Genomic DNA, 24,261 nt, shown 5'->3' with positions numbered 1-24,261 from the left:
AAATGGCTGAAAGCCACTGTGATTTGTGACAGAACTGGGAAGGGAATTAAAAATCTGCTTTCAGCGGGTTCTGGCCATGTCTGTGGATCATTGGAGACCGCAGCGCTTGCCCGGGAAGGAGAGCCCCGCTGAAACGATAGCAGCGCTGCAACGAGAGCCCCACCGCAAGGAGAGCAGCACCACATCGTATTTGAGAAAAGCTGCACAACTCCCACAGCCGGGGACTGTGCCAGAACTTAGATTTCAGTGTAACTATGAAAGACACGAGAACAGAATTCAAACCTCCAGCACTGATCACTTTAAGGTTTTAACACGTGCAAAGCAACAGGACATCTTGGCACAATACGTACCAGCGTTGCCCTGTCCTTGGATGGCAGTGGTGATGGGTACTATGTGCGTTCCGTTCTGCGTTACAGTTTTTATTGGTAGCTGGTGTTGACCTAGAGGTGTCTGTTGCACGATAGTCACTGTCTGTAGGGGTGTGGTCTGAGATGTCTGAATGATCCGACTAGCAGCTCCTATTGTAGCGTGACTAATAGCAGGTATAGGCTCCACTTTAACTGAAAAACAGAAGATATAACATTGCCTAAAATCAAATGGTTCTTTAACACTTTAACAATCAACCTTCAGTGAAAAAGTATCCCTTTTTATCACCAGCTCAAGCATTCATCTAGAAGTTAATTTTCAAGCAATAATCCTCCTGTACAACGAGCCAGCAAAACATGTAACCCCCCCAGGTCCTCACCTTTAACTTCCTTGTGGTCTCCATTCTCTTGAGGTTCTACCTTGGGCTGGGTGACCATGGCGGCTTGCGTGACCACTGCCTGTCCAGCCACAGTGTAAGTGTTTGCTGGTGCTAATCCAGTCACGTTTGTGACAGACACAGCTGGTATCTGGTGGACAACATGCACTGTCTGAACTACAGGCTGCTGGGAGGTTGATGTTGTCACAGGAGTTGCAACAGTGTAGGTGACGGGTTTAATCGTTTGTGGTAGCTGCCGTTGTACGGTAATTAAAACTGGTTGGCTAGATAGAGGTGATCCTACCAAGAAGGAGATAAAATCAGGCTAATTTTAATTATTTCTTTTAAGCCAGCCATTCTTTTAAACTTAACACTAAAGCCTCAGAGGATTAAGAACCTTCTTCGCTAATGCCTGAGTGATCCAAAAGATAAACCCAGACAATGAGGATTATAACACATGGCTATTCCAAGGCAGGTATTCCAGGTAAGAGCTGTGTTAGCTCCATCAGTCCTACACACCATTTGAGCAAAATCCCACCCCCTCCTCCCAAACGCAGCCATATACCACAGCTATCTTTAATACTCACGACTTACACATTTTTTTTAATAGGAAAATTCTTACCACGCACTATTTGTTCTCTTTCTATCCTTTCAGTTCTTTTTATCCCCACCTTTGAAAGGATGACATGACCAGAGATGTGTGTAATACATTTGCTTATTTCTTCAACCCATGTAACCTAAAAGTTGTGTTTGGTTTTAGTTTAGTGTTGTGGGGCTTTTTTGCTCTGTTTGGTTTGGTTTGTTATGCTTGTTTTTCTAAAGTGGAAAGAATATGTTTTGAAACTGAAAACCCTTATGAGACAGTACAGTCCTATACAGGACAGAAGCACAATCATCTCTGCTTAGTAACAAAGTGATCAGTGGTGCTCGAGCAGTACACAGGTACAATTTGTACATATGCAAACCAACTTTACCTGGCGTGTTTGTGTGTTTATCGAAGATTTGCTCTAAATGCTGAGAAGTTAAAGATTTACTCCCTTTTTTTGTGCACATGTGAAGTCTTGGTAACATTTACGTATCAGCCCTCTCCCACCTCCAGCCCCAAACACTGATTTCGGGATTGCTCACCTGGGGCACTCTGTGCAAATCGTGCTTCTTGTATTACCGCTAGTTTTGGCTGGATAGCAGCGGGCTCGGGCTCCATGGGGACCGGAGATCCTTCCCTGGACAGGCTCTCGGGGGTCTGGACTCCGCTGGAGTGCGCCGACAACACTCCGGAGTGATTAGGAGAAGCCGGGGCACTTCTGCATTTAAAAATGAAAGCAGCAGCTGATGTGTTTTAACCTCTGAACCGTGCAAGACAGTGACCTTGCTCTAAAGAGCACAACACACGCTGCCCACAGGAGGGCACCTCTGCCTGCTGGCAAGTACAGTCACACCCCAAAGCAGTGCTGCTGGTCTTTTATAAAGCTGCTGTTCAACAGGGACGGGATTTAAAAGCAAACCAGGTACAGTTAATGGAGAAGAAGTGGGTGGATGCCTTCTTAGGGAGACTCTAAATCTGTGGAACATGAACATTTCTTCTGGTGGAGAAGAATGATGAGCAAATCTGTCTACAGGGCAAGTAATAAAAGATCTGCACCAGCAGAAAGGCCATAACTTTAGAGAGGGAATAATTTAAACCCACATATTTCCCCATCATGAATTCTGCTTGAACATTATCAAACTAAATAGGTAATTTTCCATCTCTAATTTCAATAAAATGGTAGCCAGTATTCAATAATTTTCTTTTCAAACAGTTTAAAAATGCAGTAGATGGTAGTTAGAAATTAAAACTATAGTTCTGTAACAAAAACCCAAAGGTACAGCAAGGCTTGCTTAGATTAACAATCTGGTAGAGTTAGTTATGCAAACCGAGTCAGTTCTTTAACACTAAAAACAAGCAATAAAAACAAGCCTAGTGTATGGGGGCAGGCTCCTAGTAAACCATACAGAATCCAAACACCGAGTCCGGATGAAATTATATTACTGAACTTGTGACTGTATCCAAAACTCTCACGTCTGTATCAGCCTGAAGATTAAACAACAGCCATAGTCTTTTTGTTCATCTGTTTTTCCTTACCTAGAAGAGAGTGGTCCCAGAGGGGTTCTAAAGCAAGGTACTCCCCTAGGCCGCCTTTTCCTAAAAGCCTGCTCTATTAATTTGCTTTCAGAAGCAGGGTCTATCCTCCAGAATGAGCCTTTGCCTGGTTCTTCCTGGGAACGTGGTACTTTGATGAAATAACGATTCAGAGAGAGATTGTGACGTATTGAATTCTATGAAACATAAAAAAATATGTAGAATTCATTGAACTTTTCCAAGTCAGAATGTGGCCTACTGCAGCAGTTCGTACTATAGGAGACTCGGGGTTCAGCTCTTTAATTCCTTAATTCAACAGAACTCAGAGCACTACAAAAGGCAGTGCCATAAACCTGAAAGGACTCTCGCATTTTTCAAATCTTCCCCAACAATTTAAAAAACCCAGTATGCTAATGTGGCAATAACAGGAATTCCATTTAATTCCCTTATGAGAAACACGGTGATTGCAACAAATTGTTAGAACACTACAAATACCTGAGCATAATGCAGTGTAAAAAAAGAAAAGAGAAAAACTTATCAGCCTTCATCCACCACCCTTCCCCAGGTGTCACAGAACATGTCAGTTCGTTCTAGGAAGGACAGTAAAATACAGCATATACTGATTCTGACCTTACACGATAATCCTGTTACTGTTCCACAATACAGAAAGAAAAGGTTAAATTACCAAAGTTCCAAATGCAGCTGGATTGCTGGGAGTTCACCCACAGCCCAGACTGTCTCCACAAAGGAGCCAAGGATTTAGTGTCTAGAAAAACAACACATGGCAGCAGGTCCTAAACCAGCTCTTCAATGAGACCTTCGTTACCGCACTCTTGTTTGCATGTTACTTTATCCTCACTTTGCTGCAACACACACAACTCTCTGATCAGAGAGATGTAGAAAACTGCAGAAAACACCCTGAACCATCTGGATCCACACTCGGCTTTGCACACTTTTTGTTTTTTCTTTCCTTTTCTGGTTTTAAAAGATGTATTTTGCAAATTCAAATGCAAATCCTGCTCAAATGTCCACGTTCGTGACCCTGATGGCAAGTTTGGAAAACTCTGAAGCAATGATAACCATGTATGGTTTCTTGAATGCAAACTGATGAAACCAGAAATTGTTTTTCCCTGCCAAAAATTGAAAGAGAACTAGAAAGATGCCAAGAACATGTTTCTAAATTGTATTTATTTCTCCATATGCTAGAATTAAAGAGGAGATCCAGAAGTACCTGCAGAAGTAAGTTCACAAAGAGGAATCTTCAAGTCCTCAACAAAATGAGACCATTATACAGTAAAGGATATAAATACCTCAATACCTATCGAGGTATAGGATATGGATACTATACACATGTACGTACTCTATGTTTTGAATAATATATGCATATATAGCCTCAAATACTATTTAAAACATCTATCATGTAAGTCACCCTACCTGTGATCTAATACCTGGCAGAGCTGTTCTCCATGCGGTACACTGGTAGTTTCCAGCAGTGCTTCATATGACTGGTGACTGAACAGCATCTAATTTTCAGCTTTTCCAGTTGTTTTTATAAATAGATGCTAATTAATTATTCCAGAACATACCACGCCTGCTGTGTCTATCACCTTGGTTTTGTGAAGTGTTATACATCTAAATACATATGCTGTTCTACAGCAGAATTCTTTCACCAGCATTATAATGTGTGTGTATGTTTGCTTCCACGATGCTTATACACACAGACATTCTAAGTATTTCAGAATAAGAAGCAAAAAGCATACCAGCACTTTATAAGCAGAATCTTGTTGCTCAAACGATCTGTTAGCATGACCTGCAGCCAGGATTCTGTACTGCTTGTGTGTGAAAGTGAAACAAAATTCTTAGAGACTTCCTAGCCACAACAACCGCGACATCCTCTACTCGCCAAACCACAGCACAAAGCCAGGAATAGTTTCATTCCCCAGTGACCTTGGAATTCCTCTAAGCGGGATTCAGTTTTCATATAGGCCCTATGACGTGATTAATATTTAAAAATCCATTCCTCTACTGAGAAGGCATGTGTTCTTCAGTCTTCTACTTGTACAGCAAGTGGAGTATTAACACTTCCTCACGCTTCCCCTCCCCCTGGCTGTCCAAGTCTTACTTCCCTGAAAATAACTCGAGCACATGCCCCTGCTGCAGATCACAACCGCGCTGAGCAGCGCCGCGGTGAAATTAATACTCCGTGATGGACAGTGCAGCTGAACGTTACACGGGCAAACCGGCCGGTCCTAATTGTGCTCTTCTGGCCTTTGCTGAAACTAAAAACAGCAGCAAAGGCACTGAACCTTTATATGTATCTGGACAGACTCTGCCAGACTGATTCATAGGCAGTTAGTCATCCTGGCAAGTGCTGAGATGGTCTCTTTGAAAGTGAAAAGAAAGCAGATTTAATTCTACAGAACTGAAGGGTTTGGTCTAACTCAGTACAGAAAAGGTTTAAGTTCACGAACAGGCTGTGTTGCACAGACAAAAAAAGGGCACCTAATAGTGCAAGACAACGACAGATGACACACACTTGTTCACGGTTTTTCATGGCCAAGATCACGGTTTTTTAAATAAAACTGAACTTTCGACATTTAATATCTCAATTTTATCTCAAGATAGGAATACGGACGTTTACACCATTTTAAGTTACAGAACACAACTACATTCCTATGTCACATATGTATATTTAAAACCACAGTGCTAATTGTACTTCTGTTCCTCAAAGGCTGTGTGTATCCCTCCTAGAGGTTTCGAGAATACCATTCCATGAATAAAGCAACATTTCAAATACAGAATAAGGTAAATCGCCTACTTTCTTGGAGAACTTACAATCAGGAAAAAGACACCACACTCACTTGACAAATTCTATTTATGAAGGACTGTTGGGCTCACCAATTGACTTCTTATGACCATTTATAGCTGCCAGAATTACTCACAACTAAAAAAAACATTCCAGAAATCAAATTTACCTGCCAGCCCTTGTCTGCTGTCCTGTAGTATGGATAATTTTTAGTTATGTGCGTATAAATTCCATTTAGTGTAAGCTGCTTATCAGGTGCCATTGTAATTGCTTGTACTATTAACTGTGCATAGGAGTAAGGTGGCTTAGAGTCGTCCTGCAGAAGAGAAAGAAACGTCTGTATCAATGAACTTTAAAGAGATACACACCTCCTTCCAAATCAAAAGTTATAAAATGCAATTATCCTGATTTAAAGCACTTTCGGATGACCAAAATCTTGAGGCCAAGTAGTAAGATGATTTTGCTCTTCTCATCAGTAGATTTTAGGATAACATTAAAAATTTGGAGAAACATACAACAGGAAAGAATTCTCTATAGTCTATAAACAGGTACGTAACTGAATATACATAAAGACCTTCTCTCAAAGGGAAGGGAGGTAAATAAACAAATCTCACATCTAATCACAAAGACCTCCACAGTATTTTTGAAGTCTGCAATGTTAAATTATGACTTAGCACATATACTCTAGGAAACAAAATTTCAGACGTCATACATTCACTTAAGATGTAATTTCCGGGATTGATTTCGAACCCCGTTTACCTTTGGGCTATCTCCACCCGATGCTTCCTTGTCATTTTCTGACTGGGAATTGTCAGCCATCAAATGTAGGTCAGATGGTATCACACGACTCATTTTGTACCCTGAAGAGCCTGCACCACGGGGGCTGGATGGGCAGGAATTTGCAGCACTGTAGAGCATAAAAAGAAGATCCTACTATTTTGTTATACAGTATATCGCCACATTATGTCTAATCGAAAAGCTCTTATTGCAGAAAAGCCCACTGCCACAGCTCCTACGCTGAATTAATGGTCTGCCAGTATTTCCATTATAAACCCCATCTTTCAAGCCGTTCTAACTCACGCATCACCGCAGGAAGAAACCTGCCAAATGAAGCTCAGGCTTTCCTGCTCAAAGGGAAAAAGGATTAACTGATTTATTAGGTTGTATTGTATTTGTGTAAGATTTGCCAACAGAAAAGTCCACTGATCTACATAAGCAATGACAAATTTTAAGACATTCATTTCAAACAAGAAACACATCTTGCATGGAATTTCTGCCATATGCTTGTACTCAGTCTGCTCAAAAAGATCATGTCTCCTGTGCAGTATTTTTGCACATTTGAGAAACATATAGCGAGCAATGAGGGGAAAAAAGCTTTGATTCTCATTTTGCAAACACTAAGTGTTTACAGGTATGTGCACATATGTACATGTACATAAATATGCATAAAAATCATATACTTATCTATAAATGGGGTGGCACCAGTACCAACTCATCTAATTTAAGACAGCATGAGGCCAACAGAGCTGACATACTGTTACAGGGCAAAAGACAGCACCAAAACATTGAAGTGGCTGTGGATAGCTCACATTTTGCTTCCCATCACAGAAAACCAAAGATGAAGTTGCACAGAACTCCACTGTCACATGTTTCTAATGCTCGTCCCCTGCCTGGCACAGGCCACGGGAACCACAGTGGCACAGAGCCAGTTTTCTTCTACAAATTCCATTTGGTCAATGGGTGATGTCTGTCCCCTTCCCCCCCAAAAATAATTTTGGCAGTTCTCTACAAGGATGCATACTTCCCAGCAATTCATATTGTAACTGATTTCACAGAATCACAAAATGGACTGGGTTGGAAAAGACCTCAGAGATCATCAAGTCCAACCCTTGGTCCAACTCCAGTCCATTTACAAGATCATGGCACTAAGTGCCATGTCCAATCTCAGTTGAAAAACCTCCAGGGACGCTGAGTCCAGCACCTCCCTGGGCAGCCATTCCAATGCTGACCACTCTCTCTGCAAACAATTGCTGTCTAATCTCCAGCCTAAATCTCCCCTGGCAGAGTTGAAGCCCATGCCCCCTTGTCCTATTGCTGACTGCCTAGGAGAAGAGCCCAACCCCCACCTGGCTAGAACTGCCCTTCAGGTAGTTCTAGAGAGTGCTGAGCTCACCTCTAAGCCTCCTCTTCTCCAGACTAAACAAGCCCAGCTCCTTCAGCCTCTCCCCATAGGGCTTGTGTTCAAGTCCCTTCACCAGTCTTGTTGCTCTTCTCTGGACCCGCTCCAGCACTTCAATCTCTCTCCTGAACTGAGGGGCAATTTGCTACTAATGACACACTGTACAAGGGAGACTGGATTTTTAAGTGTTGCATGGAATAATCCTTGATTAGAGCTAAAACGTGTAACTAATTTATTTTTTAAAATATAGGTCACTGCTGTTCAATGTTGTCACAGATCAACTGACAGCACCCCTCTACTGTGCTCACTTTAGCATATATTGACAAAGCGACACATATGGTATAATCAAAGCAAGTTTACAAGTCGTCTACAAAACAGGATGATTTGAAGAGAAACTGTGGAGCTTTGCTCTCAAAATAGACTCAAAACTGTCATCTTTTTTTTTTTTGTAATAAAAGATACTCAACAGGTGCACGAAAGCCTTGAAGAGAATTACAAAATTCACAGCGAGGCAAAGACTGTGCTGATATACGTGATATTATCTGAAATATTTATGAGCTGCTCTGTCATTTCTTGGGCAAGATATGTTTTCCCTGAATTATAATAAGAAAGCAAACCTGTTATACAGTCAAGCCTAGATCTCTTTTCTCTCTCCTTCCACCATTTATATAGATCTCATTAAACACTACAATATTGAGAGCAAGATCTTGGCAAGCATGAAAGAAGGCAATTATGCTTACATTCAAATCTCATTAACAAGATCTACATTTTTAAAAATCAAGTATTAAAAGACCTTCACTCAAGTGAAGATACACGAAGCGAGAGTGGAAGAAAAAGCACTTCCAAAAGCATGTATGTGACTTTGAAACGCAACTTTCGTCAGTGCCTTTACATTAAATTTTTGCTTCTGAACTTTCTATGCATTTTTAAAATTGTATCTAAACTAATTTTATCAGTTTGTGAAGACAGTTTAATTGAGTTTGGTCCCAAATAACAAGTTGGACAATGGCTACAATTACCACAGCAAATAAAAAATCCAGATTAATCTCCCCTGCAGAAAACTTCCCCACGTTAAACTCCTCATCCTACAGTCTATTTTAAGTAAAATGTCTGTTTAGTTCCAGCAATGACAAATCATCTGGAGTAAGAGATCAGTCTGGTTTCCACACTGGTGGTAAGTTAAAAACTTTTACTGGTCATAAACTCCAGGGTGACAGTGACTATCAGAATGTTTAACAACGGTATCATTTAGACTTAGTTAAAATGTTGCCATAAGCAACCTAAATCATCTGGAATAGAGGAAACACGGTTGCTCCTTTGCTGGTCTAAGAATGACAGGCTCCTGAGCAAGCTGTTACACATTTAACACACATCTGAATTTTAAAGGTTGCTCACGCAGCTTTTATTAGTTAGCAGAACGGTGCTTTTCTCCAAGGTAGGTTATGCTGAGCTCCAACTGAACTTCTACCGCAAAAGCAAAACACTGAGAATGAATGAGAAAGCTGTGTCAGGTCTGTACGCGTGCACTGCCCGGTACCCGGGGTTTAAATACCTGATGGTTCCAGTGGGAGAAGGGAGGGGGCTGATCAGGTGAGCCATGTTGTCTGGAATGTTTATTGTCAAGGGAGAGATCTGGGGTTGCACAGGCTTCACTGGGGACTCCGGGGCCTCCTGTTTTTCTCTCTTTTCATTGGACAGAGCTGTGAATGTTATCTTGATGTTTGTGCTGGGAAACCTGAAAGTACAGCTGAAAAGCAAAAAAACAAATACATAAGCCACTTGTTTACGGACTGTAAGACTTTTTGCATAACTCGAACGTATTACCTAACCTTATTTAAAAATAAAAAGGTAGAACATCTTATGTGATTACCTGTAACCATCTTCACTTTACAGATCACACAGAAAGATCAATGTGACCAGTTGTCCCCAAGTGACAACTTTAAAATTTGTAAAGAAATATAAGCAAATGCAATTATTTGTAACAAGGGCAGTTTATGTGTTGCCTCCTGTCCTGGTTTTGTTAAGAACAAGACTGGTTCTCTTTTAGTGATTCTTCTTTCAGCTCAGTTCTTCTAGGTGCCTGTACTTTTCTGAGCTTTAGCCTGCATATTTTCCCTAGGATGCTGTACTCGGTGCTGATAAGAGACCAACGGAATGCTGAAGAAGCTCGTGTTTAGATTTATTACTATGGTAGCTAAGAAAGACTGCTAAGTTTTCCCACGTTCTGTTGTGAGAGGGGCGTGTTTGAGGAGGGCTGGATGAACAGGTGACTAGAACTGACCAACGGAAGTATTCCATCCCATAATCGTCATACCCCCTATATCAGAGGGGGATCACGAGGGTCACGCTCTCTTCGACCACAGCCGGCATCCAGAGAGGACCCTGTCTGTCTGTCTGTCTGTGATCCACAGGCCTCAGGCCCTGCATCCTGCACCCAGGGTCCGGTTGCTGTGCAGTCCCGCCCATGACTTCCGGGGTCCTGAGCTGCTGGAGCCGCCAGCTCCGCACACCCAGCTCTGCTGCTGAGTGACGCCAGCTCCACATCCAGCACTTGAGATTGGTTTTGTGTATTTTGTGTATATATTCTCTATTTATTAGCAGCATTAGTAAAGCCCTTTTAGAATTCTTCAACTTGAAGTCTAAGTGTCTCTTCTTTTCCCCTTATCTTTCCAATCATCTTTCCGATCTAAAGGAAAGGGGTGGCGGGAAGCGAGGGGATAACAGGGAATGTCTGTCACGGTTTATTGCCGCCTTGCCTGAAACCTTGACACCTCTACATTTCTTGAGCTTCATCTTGATCTTGCATTACCCCTAAAAGTGGTATTATTTTGAGGACAAAAGGCTGCTATTTTATGATGCCAAAGAACAACTTCGGCAAATGAACAAGTAGGTTCATGATACCAAAATTCGGCAGGAGCACAAATGTTGGCCAATTTGAGGACTACCAAGTGTCAGAGACTGGTCTAAGGAAAAGATTTGGTTTCTTTTCTCTTAAAATGCTTATTAAATTAAACAGGTCAATCTTAACTTCAGTAATTTACAGAGTCTATTGCTGTTGTAGTACCACATTTGAATATCCTTTTTCAGAGCTGAATTTAAGAGCCAATTTCAATAAATCACCCATTTAAGGATACTACCAAAGACTGTATGCCCAAATTTAAAGACTAATGATAAATAGCAATGTATAATTGTTTAAACGTTTGGAAAATAAAATACAGTGAATGTAGCTTTGAGTATTTTCCTTCCTACGTTTCTGTATGTAGCATCTACAAGTTAACCCAATTAAACACAACAGGCTATTTATAACTTCTCAGTAAATAAACAGATTGAGCAAAAAAGAAACTTAATTTTCCCCTTAACAAAAGCATCTATAAAAATACAGTTGAAATAACTTCACCGTCTCCTCTTTCTTCAGCTGTTAATACACTCAGCACCAAGCTCCCGATTATATTTACACACCTCTTCACATGGTGAAAAGGACTTTCCAACAACATAATAGCCAGAAATGACCCTTAGAAAATGCTTTTTCTTTTAAGTGATTCTAGATAGATCTAGTTTTATAAAAAAAAGAAATCAGCATGCTGGAACAGGCCTAAGAAACACAGCTATGAATGCAAGATACAGACTGTAAATGAAAGCCATCATTTCTTTGGAAAAATGTATTAAACTTAAAAGTGATGTAAGAATTGGAAGGAACACTCAGCCTTAAAAACACCAACTCTTATATGTTTTGGGGTTTATTTCTTAAAATTAATTTAAGGTTGTTTATAGAACAAAGGCAGCATTTGATCCTATGTTTCTTGCCACATGCACCACAGTGACTCTTTTTTCCTACAAAACACACCCAAGGACCAGGAAGAAGAGAAAGAATCGACAATGCCATTCCTTTTTTCTCAGTCTTACTTCTCAGTATGGACCATGTCCGAATTTAACAGACGACCTATTTCTGAAATGTGCTCAATGTACTAAATTAGGAACAGAATCTATGCCAAAAAACTGCACATGCGTTTCAGCAAGAAAGTTAAATGAACCAATTTCTGGGTTGGGTTTGGATTTTTTTTTAGTATCTTCAGTAACAACTCATTTCTTTGCTTCTTCCAGTAGAAAGTATTCTTTGCTTATATGGTTTTAGTGACAATTGAAAGAGGTCTCAGCTGTTTTGCTAATTAAAGTGTTTCCTAAACACTGCAGTTAATCAGCAATATTGATAACGCAGCTCCTCAAGCGTGTGCCCAGAGGGCAGCCACAGGCATCCTTTTGGCTAAATCCTAAACAAACCCATCCTTTCAAACAGCCCTGGGAGAAAGCGAACAACATCTATTTGACACACAGACAGGTTTAAACCTTAGTCACCTGTTCAATATATTTTAGGAAGCTATTCCATACCTCCAAATTTAACTTCATGCTTTTCAGACCCAACTTATTCCAACTTAAGAAAAATGCGGGAACAACCAGACGCAGCTTCAGATTCTCGTTGACTGGTCAGATTGATCGCTTAGTAACAAACCCAATACATAATATGCATATTCAAACACCTCCCTTCTTACATTATTGCACTACCTTAATGCACTATGTCCCCCGTGGGTGTCTTTTACGAAAAAGGTAACAGCAGCTTCCTCAGAAAAGCACAAAGAACAGCAGAGACACAGTGCTCTCCAACCTTCATCAGCCTTGGCAAAAAACATCCCCCAAACCAGGAGCTTTGACTAATCAAGGGCACTGTATATGTTACTTACAGTCAGCACTCATCTCAAAGGCTCAGTTTGAAAGGACGGCGTTATTAAGGAAGACATTATATACTGAGAAATCGCATCTGGTTAGAACACGCAAACACTTGAATATTATCAGAATGCCACATCAGTCAATTGATTTGTATCTGTAAACAGGTTTTTTTAATAGAAACATACTAGTGGGAATTCACCCAAAATGCACACAGAATCACAGAATGTCAAGGATTGGAAGGGACCTCAAAAGCTCATCCAGTGCAATCCACCCACCGGAGCAGGAACACCCAGCTGAGGTTCCACAGGAAGGTGTCCAGGCGGGTTTGAATGTCTGCAGAGAAGGAGACTCCACAACCTCCCTGGGCAGCCTGGGCCAGGCTCTGCCACCCTCACCATGAAGAAGTTTCTTCTCAAATTTAAGTGGAACCTTTTTGTTCCAGTTTGAACCCATTACCCCTTGTCCTATCATTGGTTGTCACCGAGAAGAGCCTGGCTCCATCCTCCTGACACTCACCCTTTAGATATCTGTAAACATTAATGAGGTCACCCCTCAGTCTCCTCTCCTCCAAGCTCCAGAGCCCCAGCTCCCTCAGCCTTTCCTCACACGGGAGATGCTCCACTCCCTTCAGCATCTTTGTTGCCCTGCGCTGGAGAGCGGTCCAGCAATGACCTCAGCCAGCTCCCTCAGCACCCGCGGGTGCATCCCATCCGCACCCATGGATTTATGGATGTCCAGATTGCCTAACTGCTCCCTAACCCAGTCCTCATCAACCCAGGCAAACTCCTCCATTGTCTTGCCTTCCTCTGGGGCCTCAGCACTACAGGGCTCCTCAGGACAGCCTCTGGCAGAGGAGACACAGACAAAGGAGGTGTTCAGTAACTCTGCCTTCTCTGTATCTTCTGTCACCAGGGCACCCACCTCATTCATCAGTGGGCCTACACTGCCTCTGGTGTTAGTTTAACCAGCAATTAGACTTTTCCTTCTGAGCACTGGACATGCTTTTCAAAAGTATTTGTGTGTTTTTTCAGATGTGCCATCAGTGCCTACACAATGACACACAGCAGTATGAAAAAACACCCTAAAGTGAAAGATCACCGATCCGTCTATACACTCAGATGTCTTGAAACTCAAAAGCAAAGACCTGTGCATCATAAGTGATGAAATATTGTGGTAACCTCATGTTCACCCAAGCTGGAAACAAAACACTTCTACTAAATTCAAAGTAAATGCTGCAGATATGACCTAGTTGTAATTTCATGAAAAGCCAAGGGATGTACCTGCTCACTCATGTTTTAGCAAGTACATAAGAAGTATGTAAAGTTGTTGGTGTTCATTACAGGAATGGTGCTAGCCCGCTTTCAGAAGGACCTGGAACAAGCCCATCTGCGTCAAAAAATGATTCTATGACAACAGAATCTTGATGACGACAACAGGAACATTCTTGAACCACTAGCAGCAAATACAAGCTGAGTAATAAACACGTGTTCTTGTTTGAAACATGCTCAATCCTTCTCTCCCACTCGGGGAGCTAACTTCGTAAGAAACAATGCATTTTTAACCCTACGTTCACAACAATTTCTCTAAGGGCAGTTGAGAGTCGAGACCGAAAAAGACGTGTCCTGAAGAAAAGACGTGTCCTGAAGTTGTTCCACTACAGCGAATTTTGCTGCCAATGTAAATGATTCCATTAACAACTCGGAGCTGATCTCACCCCTCCCCTGCATTATTATGCTAAAGAAACAAGCCTTAACAAAAGTTCTACTAGGCATTTTCAAAAGATCCTTGTTTTAGCAGGTAGACATCTCATTTTCTTTACATGCCAACCACTCGAACACTGGTATTGATCAGCAGCAAAAACATTTAGGTCATCCTGCAGTCCAGGAAATGTGCTATGGTTAATTAAAAATACGTATATCAAAATCACAAATTCCTACTATATTTGCCTCTTTTCTTAATGGAGAAAATACGTAAAACAGAAAACAAACAAACCAAACACACAAAAAACCCCACACCACACCAAAACCTAAAGAAATTCAATACAGTAGCCCTGCACAGGCTGCAGGGACTGAGAAAGCAATTGGCCTGCAGGCAAGAATGTAGGCAGCAGTTACTGTAGAAACCAAGCTCTTCGCTGCTTTTCTCTCAGCAAAAGAAAGACACAAAAGAGCTGGAAAACAGCGATCGATGGGAAGCAGCTTATAAAGCTGCTTGTCACATCTGCTGCAGGAAAACCAGACACTAATTCATTAAAACTGCTCATGTAATGCCTCTGGAATTTGAGGCTCCCCAGCCTGTGAACACAAAAGAAACTCCGCCTATGGAAACACTGCATTTTCGGGTATTTAGCATCTCTGTACACAAAAGCCGTGTGCAGACTCAGGTTGTGTGGTCTCTATTCTTAAATTTCGTCCTAAACTATAAAAACAAACTAAAATTTGTCCAAAGGATTGTGCGCCTCTACCTTTGCCAAAATTCAAATAGCTATTTCACGTCCCAACAGAGCATACATGACTCTATAATACAATAGTTTCCTGTTTAAAAAACAGAAACAGAACACTTGCAACAGGAAAGTAAAAAAAAAATAATATTTTTTTAAAAAAATCAATCATCATTTCTTCTTCCTTCCAGATAGCTGCATTTAACAATGGTTCCTATTAGCAAATATGCAAGCTCCAACTTTTTCACCATGACAGCAAATGCCATTTGAAAACTTTTCATAAAACATATAATTTACAATTACAGCTGAGCTGAAGTAGACGAACCACTATGCTCTTTATTGTAATACCAAGCTAACTAGTTGGAGGTGCCTGGCATTGCCCCCTCAGTTCTAAGGTACTCGTGGGGATGCAAAACATATGGAAACACTGAACTTATAATAATATTATTCAGTGCTAAACAAAGAGCTACCAGCAAACCAAACAAAACTGCTTGGAGTCAAACATACAGTACTTGGTATTTTACTGTTCCTTACAATGAAAACAGTAGGGGGAAGTACAGTGAACAAGTGCTGTCATGATGTGTTTTGACGCAAGCATAATCATTAAAAAAGCACTTATGACTCAGACATTACTTTAGTAACAAAAGACTTCATTTATTACCTCATCAGAGAGTTGCATTCTATTACAAAGTTATGCCAAAGCTCCCTAATCATTACTCAATCATTACCAAAAGAACAGCTACCCACAGAGGCAAGGCTGCACAGGAAAAAAAGCTTATTCCTGAACCAAGCAAGCAAAGCTTATTTTAGATGGACTTTTCAAGGCAGAATCCAGCTTCCAAAAGCAGAACAGTCCTTTATTTCGCACATAAATCCATGACTAACTCAGGTCATTGAAGAGTGACAAAAACTGCTTCCTCCCAACTCTAATTTTGAGTAGACAGCAGTGTTTAATTTCCCCTTTAAATCTGCCTGTCAGGTCAAACAACAGACTTTTTTCAGACTCCTCTCAAAAAGCTATGGGCATTAATTACATTTCACAACTACCTACCTAAAGATGTTTAATGTCCAAGGGCCATTCCATACTTGCTCTATTTTGGTGATCATTCTGGGATGGATATCTCAACAGAAATATATTCCAAGCCCACTTTTATTAACCAACTGTACTCTGCAGAATGTTTGCTCAAATCAGCTTTCAATTTTTCTTCTATATGCAAATTCCTAAAACTTTTCTAAAGGAAGGTGCAGACCCTCTAGAAATTTTATATGCATGGACTGCTCCACAGTGGACATAAACTTACCTTCCTTAATCACTTGTCACAGAATCCCAGAATGTCAGGGGTTGGAAGGGACCTGGAAAGCTCATCCAGTGCAATCCCCCCGCCAGAGCAGGAACACCCAGCTGAGGTTCCACAGGAAGGTGTCCAGGCGGGTTTGAATGTCTGCAGAGAAGGAGACTCCACAACCTCCTCCAGGCTCTGGCACCCTCACCCTGAAGAAGTTTCTTCTCAAATTTAAGTGGAACCTTTTGTGTTCCAATTTGCACCCATTACCCCTTGTCCTATCATTGGTTGTCACTGAGAAGGGCCTGGCTCCATCCCCCTGACACTCACCCTTTAGATATCTGTAAACATGAATGAGGTCACCCCTCAGTCTCCTCTTCTTCAAGCTCCAGAGCCCCAGCTCCCTCAGCCTTTCCTCACACGGGAGATGCTCCACTCCCTTCAGCATCTTTGTTGCGCTGTGCTGGACTCTCTCCAGCAGTTCCCTGTCCTTCTGGAACTGAGGGGCCCAGAACGGGACACAATATTCCAGGTGTGGTCTCACCAGGGCAGAGTAGAGGGGCAGGAGAACCTCTCTGACCTACTGATCACCCCCCTTCTAATGCACCCCAGGTACCATTGGCCTTCCTGGCCACAAGGGCCCAGTGCTGGCTCATGCTCATCCTGCTGTCCACCAGGAACCCCAGGTCCCTTTCCCCTATGCTGCTCTCTAATAGGTCACTCCCCAACTTATACTGGAACCTGGGGTTGTTCCTACCCAGATTCAAGACTCTACACTTGCCCTTGTTCTATTTCATTACATTTTTCCCTGCTCAACTCTCCAGTCTGTCCAGGTCTCTGGATGGCAGCACAGCCTCTGGCGTGTCAGCCTCTCCTCCCAGCTTGGTGTCATCAGCCAACTTGCTGATAGTACACTCTATTCCACTTGTGTGGGCACTCAAGAACCAATCAAGACTCCAAAGAGTCTGAAAGGCTGCAAAGCAGAGAAACTATTTAATCTACAACGAACACATAATTATTGGAAAATATTCCTCCAGAAGCACTCCTCCTGAGCTATTCTTCTAAGACCACACCAAGTTCTCAAACCATGAGCTGTTTTAAGGGGCAGCAGGAAAGCGCAAAAGGATAAAAACAGAAAAAAATAACAGACATGATTTAACAAGTCAGATAGTCAGCAAGTGGAAATCTGCCCAGGGTTAAAAGAAATAGACTAAATAAAAGTCCTAATCAGAATATAAGTTAACTATTGTCACTGCACTTGGTAAGGAAACAAGAGTATAGAGAAGGAAAGGATATAGCATGCAAGCACGACGCATGGGATTAAATACTCCAGGTGTAAACCTGTATCTTTATAGTGAGTGAAAACAAAAGGACACTGATAGAAGGGAAAAGCCGAAACTGGTTTGAAGAAATCATGTCTAGGGCTGCCTGGTTTTCACTCAATTTCAAGGGAGTCGAGGTGTAGGTGCACATACACACTCTCACTCACACCCCCTCCAATAGTCATCAAAATGAAACCCACTCCAAACACCAGGTAATGAAAAATAGAACCCCAGGTGCTGACCTGGCTCTGAGCAATAAATGCTTGATGCTGGGGACGGTTTCAGGGGATGCGGCGATGCAACAGCTCGCCTCTTCCCTGCCTCTTACACCAGCCCCATTCCCAGCCGTGACTGCTGCGTACCTGCTGCCAGGAGCCACCCCCAGCTCATTATCCACCCAGCAGAAAACTCCTCCAGCCAAAACCTAGAAAGTTGCTGATATTTTAGTAAGTTTAAGTCATCTCACAGTCTATTCACTCTTCAAAAAGGTCAAGTAGAACTATCGTGACACCTTAATTTAAAGCTGCATTATACTTACTACCCCCAAAAAAAAATTTATTATGCAACTGTTCTAACCGTTCTCTTTGAAAGGTTGAAATTTGAAATAGTACAGAAAAATGCACTTCCAGAAGTTACTAGTCATAAAAAGTGAAGAAATCCATTTGTAAACAAGAGCACACATTAAATGTTTGTCAAGAGAATGAAGTTTGGTTAACTTAGGACTTTTAGCTTGACCAAGAAAGTCAGTATTTTGACTGCAGACACTGTTAATAGAAGAGATTATGAGCACTGAAGTAAAACATTCCTCATGGAATTTCTACCGCTCTAAAGATGTACATGTGCTAGAAACTACACCAGGAATAAAACTTGTCAGAGTAACGGCAATTATGTATCATGTATCAGTAAATAACTAAGGCATTTATATGTTCCCATATATATTCCTTCCAAGGTCTAAACTAAGGGAGTAAACATACTGCTCTGCAGTTCAGTAACATCTTTCATTAGAAAACACTCAAGTACTAAACACTCATCAGTGTAACGTGTTAGATCCAGTGGTCCTGGCACTCCAGGCACACCAAGGATCAGGGACAGCAGCATTCATAGGAATACTGGGGTAAGAAAGCCTGGAGCACTGGTTTAAACAGAACCAGTAGTCCTGAAAACAGAACCAGCAGTCCTGAAAACAGGGAGAGGGTACGCAAGTCAGCAAGGGAGAGACCCCAGGCCTCTGCACTGCAGGCAAAGGCAGGCACTTCAAAACCCAAGGAATCAATTTTTAAAAGCACAAGTCTTAATAAAAAGTGCTAAAAAAGAGCACTGAAATGTCATCATTCCCCCCCCCGCCTCCGCCCATGAAGTATTATCCCCATTTTTAAAAACAGATTAAACAGATTTGTGACTTGGCCAAGTCATTTTGGCGAGTGTGCAACAGAGCTGGGAACAGAACATATTTTTCCCCAACACACAATCTTTGTTAAAACCACTGGATCACTCCTTAAGTCTTTCTTCTCCTACAACCACGTTAAGAGGCAGTAACACCAGGTGAAACACATGTCTTCAGTAACAGGGAGATTATTTGATTAAATGTAACGCTGCAATATTTCAACCAGAGTTTGTTGCACAGGAGTAGCTGCTTAAGAAGCTAAAAAGGAGCTGCTGTGAAGCCTACATGGCAAAAAGTAAAACAGGCACATGTATCTTAAACAATATAACAGGTGCTTCCAAAGAGAGCTAAAGGAATTTCCATTTCACTAGTCCGTCACCATTACACCATGAAAACCGCCCGTTAAATGCATACATTCTAAATAAGATCCGTACAGTTGTATACTGAAGAATTTGAAGATCCTGAGCTATACAGACCTCAATTCCTATGTACCTATGAGAAGCAGGACTTCTTTTGTGTGATTCTGTATTTCAAGGAATTAAAAAAAAAAAAAGGTAGGAAAAGCTAAAATTTATATCCTAAATCTTGAAAAATACCTGAGGAAAAAGGAGTCCTCCTCCACTTTCCTTTATATGAGCTTTAGTAAGAAGCAAGAGTTCCTCATTCAAGGTGACAGTTGCGAAGCCACTAGAACTGTTACTCGTTCCTGTCTGTCACTTGTACCCGTGCAGCAGAACCTGCAGATGTCCCAGCAGCGCACAGCTGGAGCAGCTGGAGGTCCTACCCACTTGCTCTTAAGGTTTTTGTGATGTGGTTCCCAATGACGATTAAGGGTGTGATAGCTGAAAAATATCTAGTCAACTTCTTTGACTCTTGCTAAAAGCCATGACAAACAAATCTGTGGAGTCAAGTTGATGTTTAATGAAAAACTTGTAGTATGTGGGTAAAAAAAATCTCGATTCTTTCTTTTTTGGGGCAGAGGGCATTAGAAACCATAGTTTTATGCAGATTGTTTTTAATAATCTAAGGTGTCATCTTAGTTTTTGGCTTTTCTGACTTAAAGCCTGTACATTGTTCTCTATATGCTGGAAAAGTGTCCATGTGATTAGAGTACAGAATAAGGCTGTGGCTGTGCCCTCCAGAATTGTTAAAATGTCTCTTAGATCTCCATAATTTAATCTTTCTGCTCTTCTCAAGATTTCATTCGATTTTTTTTAATAGAATTGAAACCCATAAATATTACTCTTTTACTTTTCCAGATGGGTGTTTACAAGATCTTAAAATAATTAGATGTATGAGTTAAAAATAAAGGAAATGAGCTCCAAATATATAGTAGTATTTGTTGCTACTTCTGTAATTATGGTAACTTTAACGTAGGGGCCACCTTGGATATTATGGTTCAGTTACAAAATTAAATCTTACTAAGAGCTTTGTTCTCTCTCCTGAGAAAACAACAGTTTATATCAAAGTGTCACGAGGATCGGTGACTTTTCCATCAGACCTGTGAAGCTAACGAGACAGGACACCATTGCCTGATGCAAGAAGCGCGAAACCCTAAACTCTTCATCACTGCTCAAAAAAACAAAACACAAAGCTTAACAGAAACCAGTCATCAAATATCTGTGTGTGAAGATTTTTCTATGAAGTGCAAAATGAGGACCATCAATCATAAGCGCATTTTGGAAACGACTATAAATAGCACAAGCGCGGTTTTGTTGCTTTTCCAGTCCAACTTCACTGTCCGCAGTGATCACCTTTTACTTCTTTTTCTTCTTCTTTTGTTGAGGTATGTGGTATCTTTTTGAGGTATCTCTGACGCTGAACCGACGCTCCTCACAGCAGCAACATCCAGAAACACTCTGTAGGGCTTTTGCTGGGGAGCAGGAGCCCAGGGACCACTTTGCTAAGCTTAGGAATTAGAAAGAACGACCCAAACGTTTAAAAAGTTACCCAAGAATGACCAAAACCTTTCAACAGCAGAGAACCTTGACATCAGTTCAAACGCTGATAAAACTGCTAAGAAAGATACTGTGAAGATATTCATCAATCTTCCTAATTTCTTCCTATCTAGTAATGGAAAAAACTGCACTTCTGGCTTGACAGAAAACTAATCCTGAGCCTGGCTCTCCCCTGCTCTTCCAAAGGATTGTTTTTCAGGCCTACCCGTAAACTAATCTGACTGGAGCACAGAGTGCGAACACCAGGGCCGACACACAGCACGGAACGAGACGGCTCTTCAAGCTCCAACTCCCGATTAGCTTGTTGGAACCAACCTTGAAACCAAAAGGTTAGTTACACTATCTTCACAGTCTGAATCTGATGTACTTACACTTAACAAGAGAAGCAAAAGCCTTCTGTAACAGTGTATCCTTTAACTCAATGCACTCTCAGGAGAAAAGTGAACTTAAGAGAATAATCCATATGTAGAAGCATGCAATGTTAAAGCTGTTACGTCCAGCGCACACACAATTACGAGATGATGCATTCTGAAAAGCTTAACTTGAGCTGAGATCAAAACTGGTTTTAAAGATTCGCACAGGCCTATGGAGTGTAGACTTAACAGCATTTATCTAACCAAAGATGACAAGGGATGAGGGGAAAAAACATCTCACAGATGTTAAACATAATGGTAAAAAATTTACACAAAGAAGAGGTATCACACCTAACTAATGAATATAGACCACGTCCCAAAAGATTAAATATAAGGTCATTTTATCTCTCGATTTCAAGTCTAATATAATCAGACTGGTCTCCACATTTACAATGACACTACTACATAAGACACCAAGGACCGTGTCCTGAAAGAACCAGCACAAAACAGGGGTATGGGGGGTGGTTAACAGCAGAAAAATTTAGAAAGACGGAATCAATAGCAACAGTAGAAAAGAAGGGGGTAAAAAAGCAACAAAAGGCTCACTGCTTGACACTGACAGGGGAAAAAATGTCAAAAATAAACAGCTTGGAACACAAACTAAATAATTCATGGGCTACGCTGAAGAGGGGGTATGTGCTGGTCATATGTTCAGCGTATGTTATTGGCACCACCACCAGCATGTTCCATGTTGTAATAGCTTAAACATTTCAATTTGAAATGCGTTGCCTTCAGGGACGACATGATCTGGGCAGCCCTGACGAAATACACACCACTCAAAATGAATACATGCTAATTTTGGCTTGCAGGTTATTTCTCCATACTCCAAACAATGCTTTGCTTGGCACTAACTCATTTGAAGAGCGTATATTAAATATAACCAGTGGTAGTGTGAAGCAACTTTTAAAACCAGTAGACTCAGTTTATGTAAAATGATCTAAAACGACTATTGCAGTATCTGTGATTCTCAGAGGCCACTTTCTGCTCAGATCCATGTTACGAATCATCTGTGCACGCATTTCAACTCCAGAAACAGCACCACTCTCTGAAGTCGTGCACCTCTCTACACATCCAGTCTCAAACACAGCAATATAAAACGCGATGCAGCCCATTGCCCAGGTGACAATTAAATGCAATGGTGTCATTTTAAGACTCCAAAACACAGAGGGGAAAAAACCTAATTCGGTTGGAGTTCAAACATGCAACTTCAAATAGCTGCGTTCTGTAACGGCCAACGCTGCCTCCCCACTCTACTGTCATTCTCATTTCTGTGAAAATTAGTACTAAGAAAGTTACTTCTAGTGTTGACACATCGAGATCATTTGAGAAAGGATCACCGCTCGCTACTGCATGCTAATTTCTCACTGTATCAACCTGTTCTGCATTCAGACCAGTGGCTATGATTAGATCTATTTACTTCCTTTTAAATACCCATCCTGTAGTATTTTAATTTTAAATCCCCTAGAGCAATTTCTCTTTCCTTTGTATTTTTGTATTAAATCATTATTTGCACAAGTCAAATCCTGTCTCCATTTAGAACATCTTTAAGAGGGTTATTCTAATGACTTAAAGATGGTGTGAACCATCACAAGTATCTAAGGGCCTTTCGGATTTAAGAATAAAAGTCTCTTTCACTCAGTGGAGAACTTTATCAGCCCAACTTCTCGCTCTCTCTGCATCAGATGCTGTCAGTATGTTCTCAGTCAGCAATTTATTTACCACAAAATGTCCCTATAAAAGCACAGGGCAGTCCTATATATTCTATTCTTTATATCTCTCGGGGAAAGTTAGAACAAGCGGCCAACGCAAAGACAAACCAGTCATAAGTAGGACAAAATTGCATTAGTGTAACACATCCAGCAAGCAACACTCCCTTAATCAGAGCCCAGGGATCTCCAAGTTGAAATGCAATGTCACTGCAACAGGCACCCAACCCCCTCAGTACTTACCTATATTTATCAGAAAGGAATTAACCCTAAACTACTCAGAGCTTGAAGATAAGAAATTTAACTGGAAGAACAAGAAAGCCACCTAACCCTATTAAAATCAAATGTTGTTGCAAAAAGAAAAAGTTGTGGCCACAATAGTTTACCTTGGAGACAAGGGACATAAACACACTTCAGTACAAGAATGGAATCAGTAAATACTATCAAAATCACCAGAAACATGTCCTGCGTTCTCAAGTCTTTCCAACCAAAGACTCGAGCAAAACATTTCTACATCGCCACCTCCCATGCTCATTCTGCACCTGCAGGGGTGTTTTCTCTATGTCAAAAACTGTAGAAAAGTCTAATTTTTACAACCAACATTTCTGATTAAACTACCAGATTCAATTCCTCAGAAACACCTTCCTAAATCTCTTTTCCCTGTCCACCATCCTGTTATTTCTCTAAGCAGTCACAATCACACTCTCTGGCATTACGGTTGGTTTGTATTCTACGTAACCACGCTTTGAAGCTTTTCAGATGAAGTTCAGTTCCTTTATGGCACGCTTCTCGGCTACATTCCAGCCAACACAAAGAACACGCACACACAAATATGAGTAATGTTTTTGTCAGCTACTACTAAGCCAAAATAACTTTAAAACTCCAAACTTAAAACTTTTATAGAATTTCATTTTCTCCTTCTGATGGAGGGCTGAATTATTTACATTCACATGCTGCCTTTTTATTTCCCATGGCTTGCATGCTTCTTTTTGTTAAAGGCTTAAAAACACTGATTTGCTGATAACCTTAGATAATAGTGAATAAACTCATGTAAGAATCTTGGGTACTTACTAGCCCACAGCAGACCAAACTTATTTATAGTTAAGTAGCAAGCTGGGGTTGGTGATTTCTTCCAGGCTCAACAATCTTCCAACCTCAGAATAACCACACCATAAAACAAGCAGGGT

The 24,261-nt window shown here is 41.1% G+C and overlaps 1 protein-coding gene across 1 annotated transcript in view; it reads right to left on the bottom strand.

Moving 5' to 3' along the window:
* Window positions 1-24,261, bottom strand: part of FOXK2 (forkhead box K2) — a 39,382-nt gene that overhangs the window by 2,727 nt on the left and 12,394 nt on the right. Inside the window, exons 2-8 of the mRNA XM_065852760.2 lie at window positions 9,399-9,593; window positions 6,427-6,574; window positions 5,837-5,983; window positions 2,865-3,058; window positions 1,871-2,046; window positions 746-1,042; window positions 351-560 (exon numbers count right to left, since the gene is read on the bottom strand). Coding sequence (XP_065708832.2) covers window positions 351-560; window positions 746-1,042; window positions 1,871-2,046; window positions 2,865-3,058; window positions 5,837-5,983; window positions 6,427-6,574; window positions 9,399-9,593 — 1,367 coding nt within the window. The remainder of the gene's footprint in view (window positions 1-350; window positions 561-745; window positions 1,043-1,870; window positions 2,047-2,864; window positions 3,059-5,836; window positions 5,984-6,426; window positions 6,575-9,398; window positions 9,594-24,261) is intronic.

The sequence above is a fragment of the Patagioenas fasciata genome, chromosome 18, assembly GCF_037038585.1.
Source record: "Patagioenas fasciata isolate bPatFas1 chromosome 18, bPatFas1.hap1, whole genome shotgun sequence".
Classification (NCBI taxonomy): Eukaryota; Metazoa; Chordata; class Aves; order Columbiformes; family Columbidae; genus Patagioenas; species Patagioenas fasciata.
Note: the sequence above shows the minus strand (reverse complement) of the source record. Positions and strands in the feature narration are given on the sequence as shown.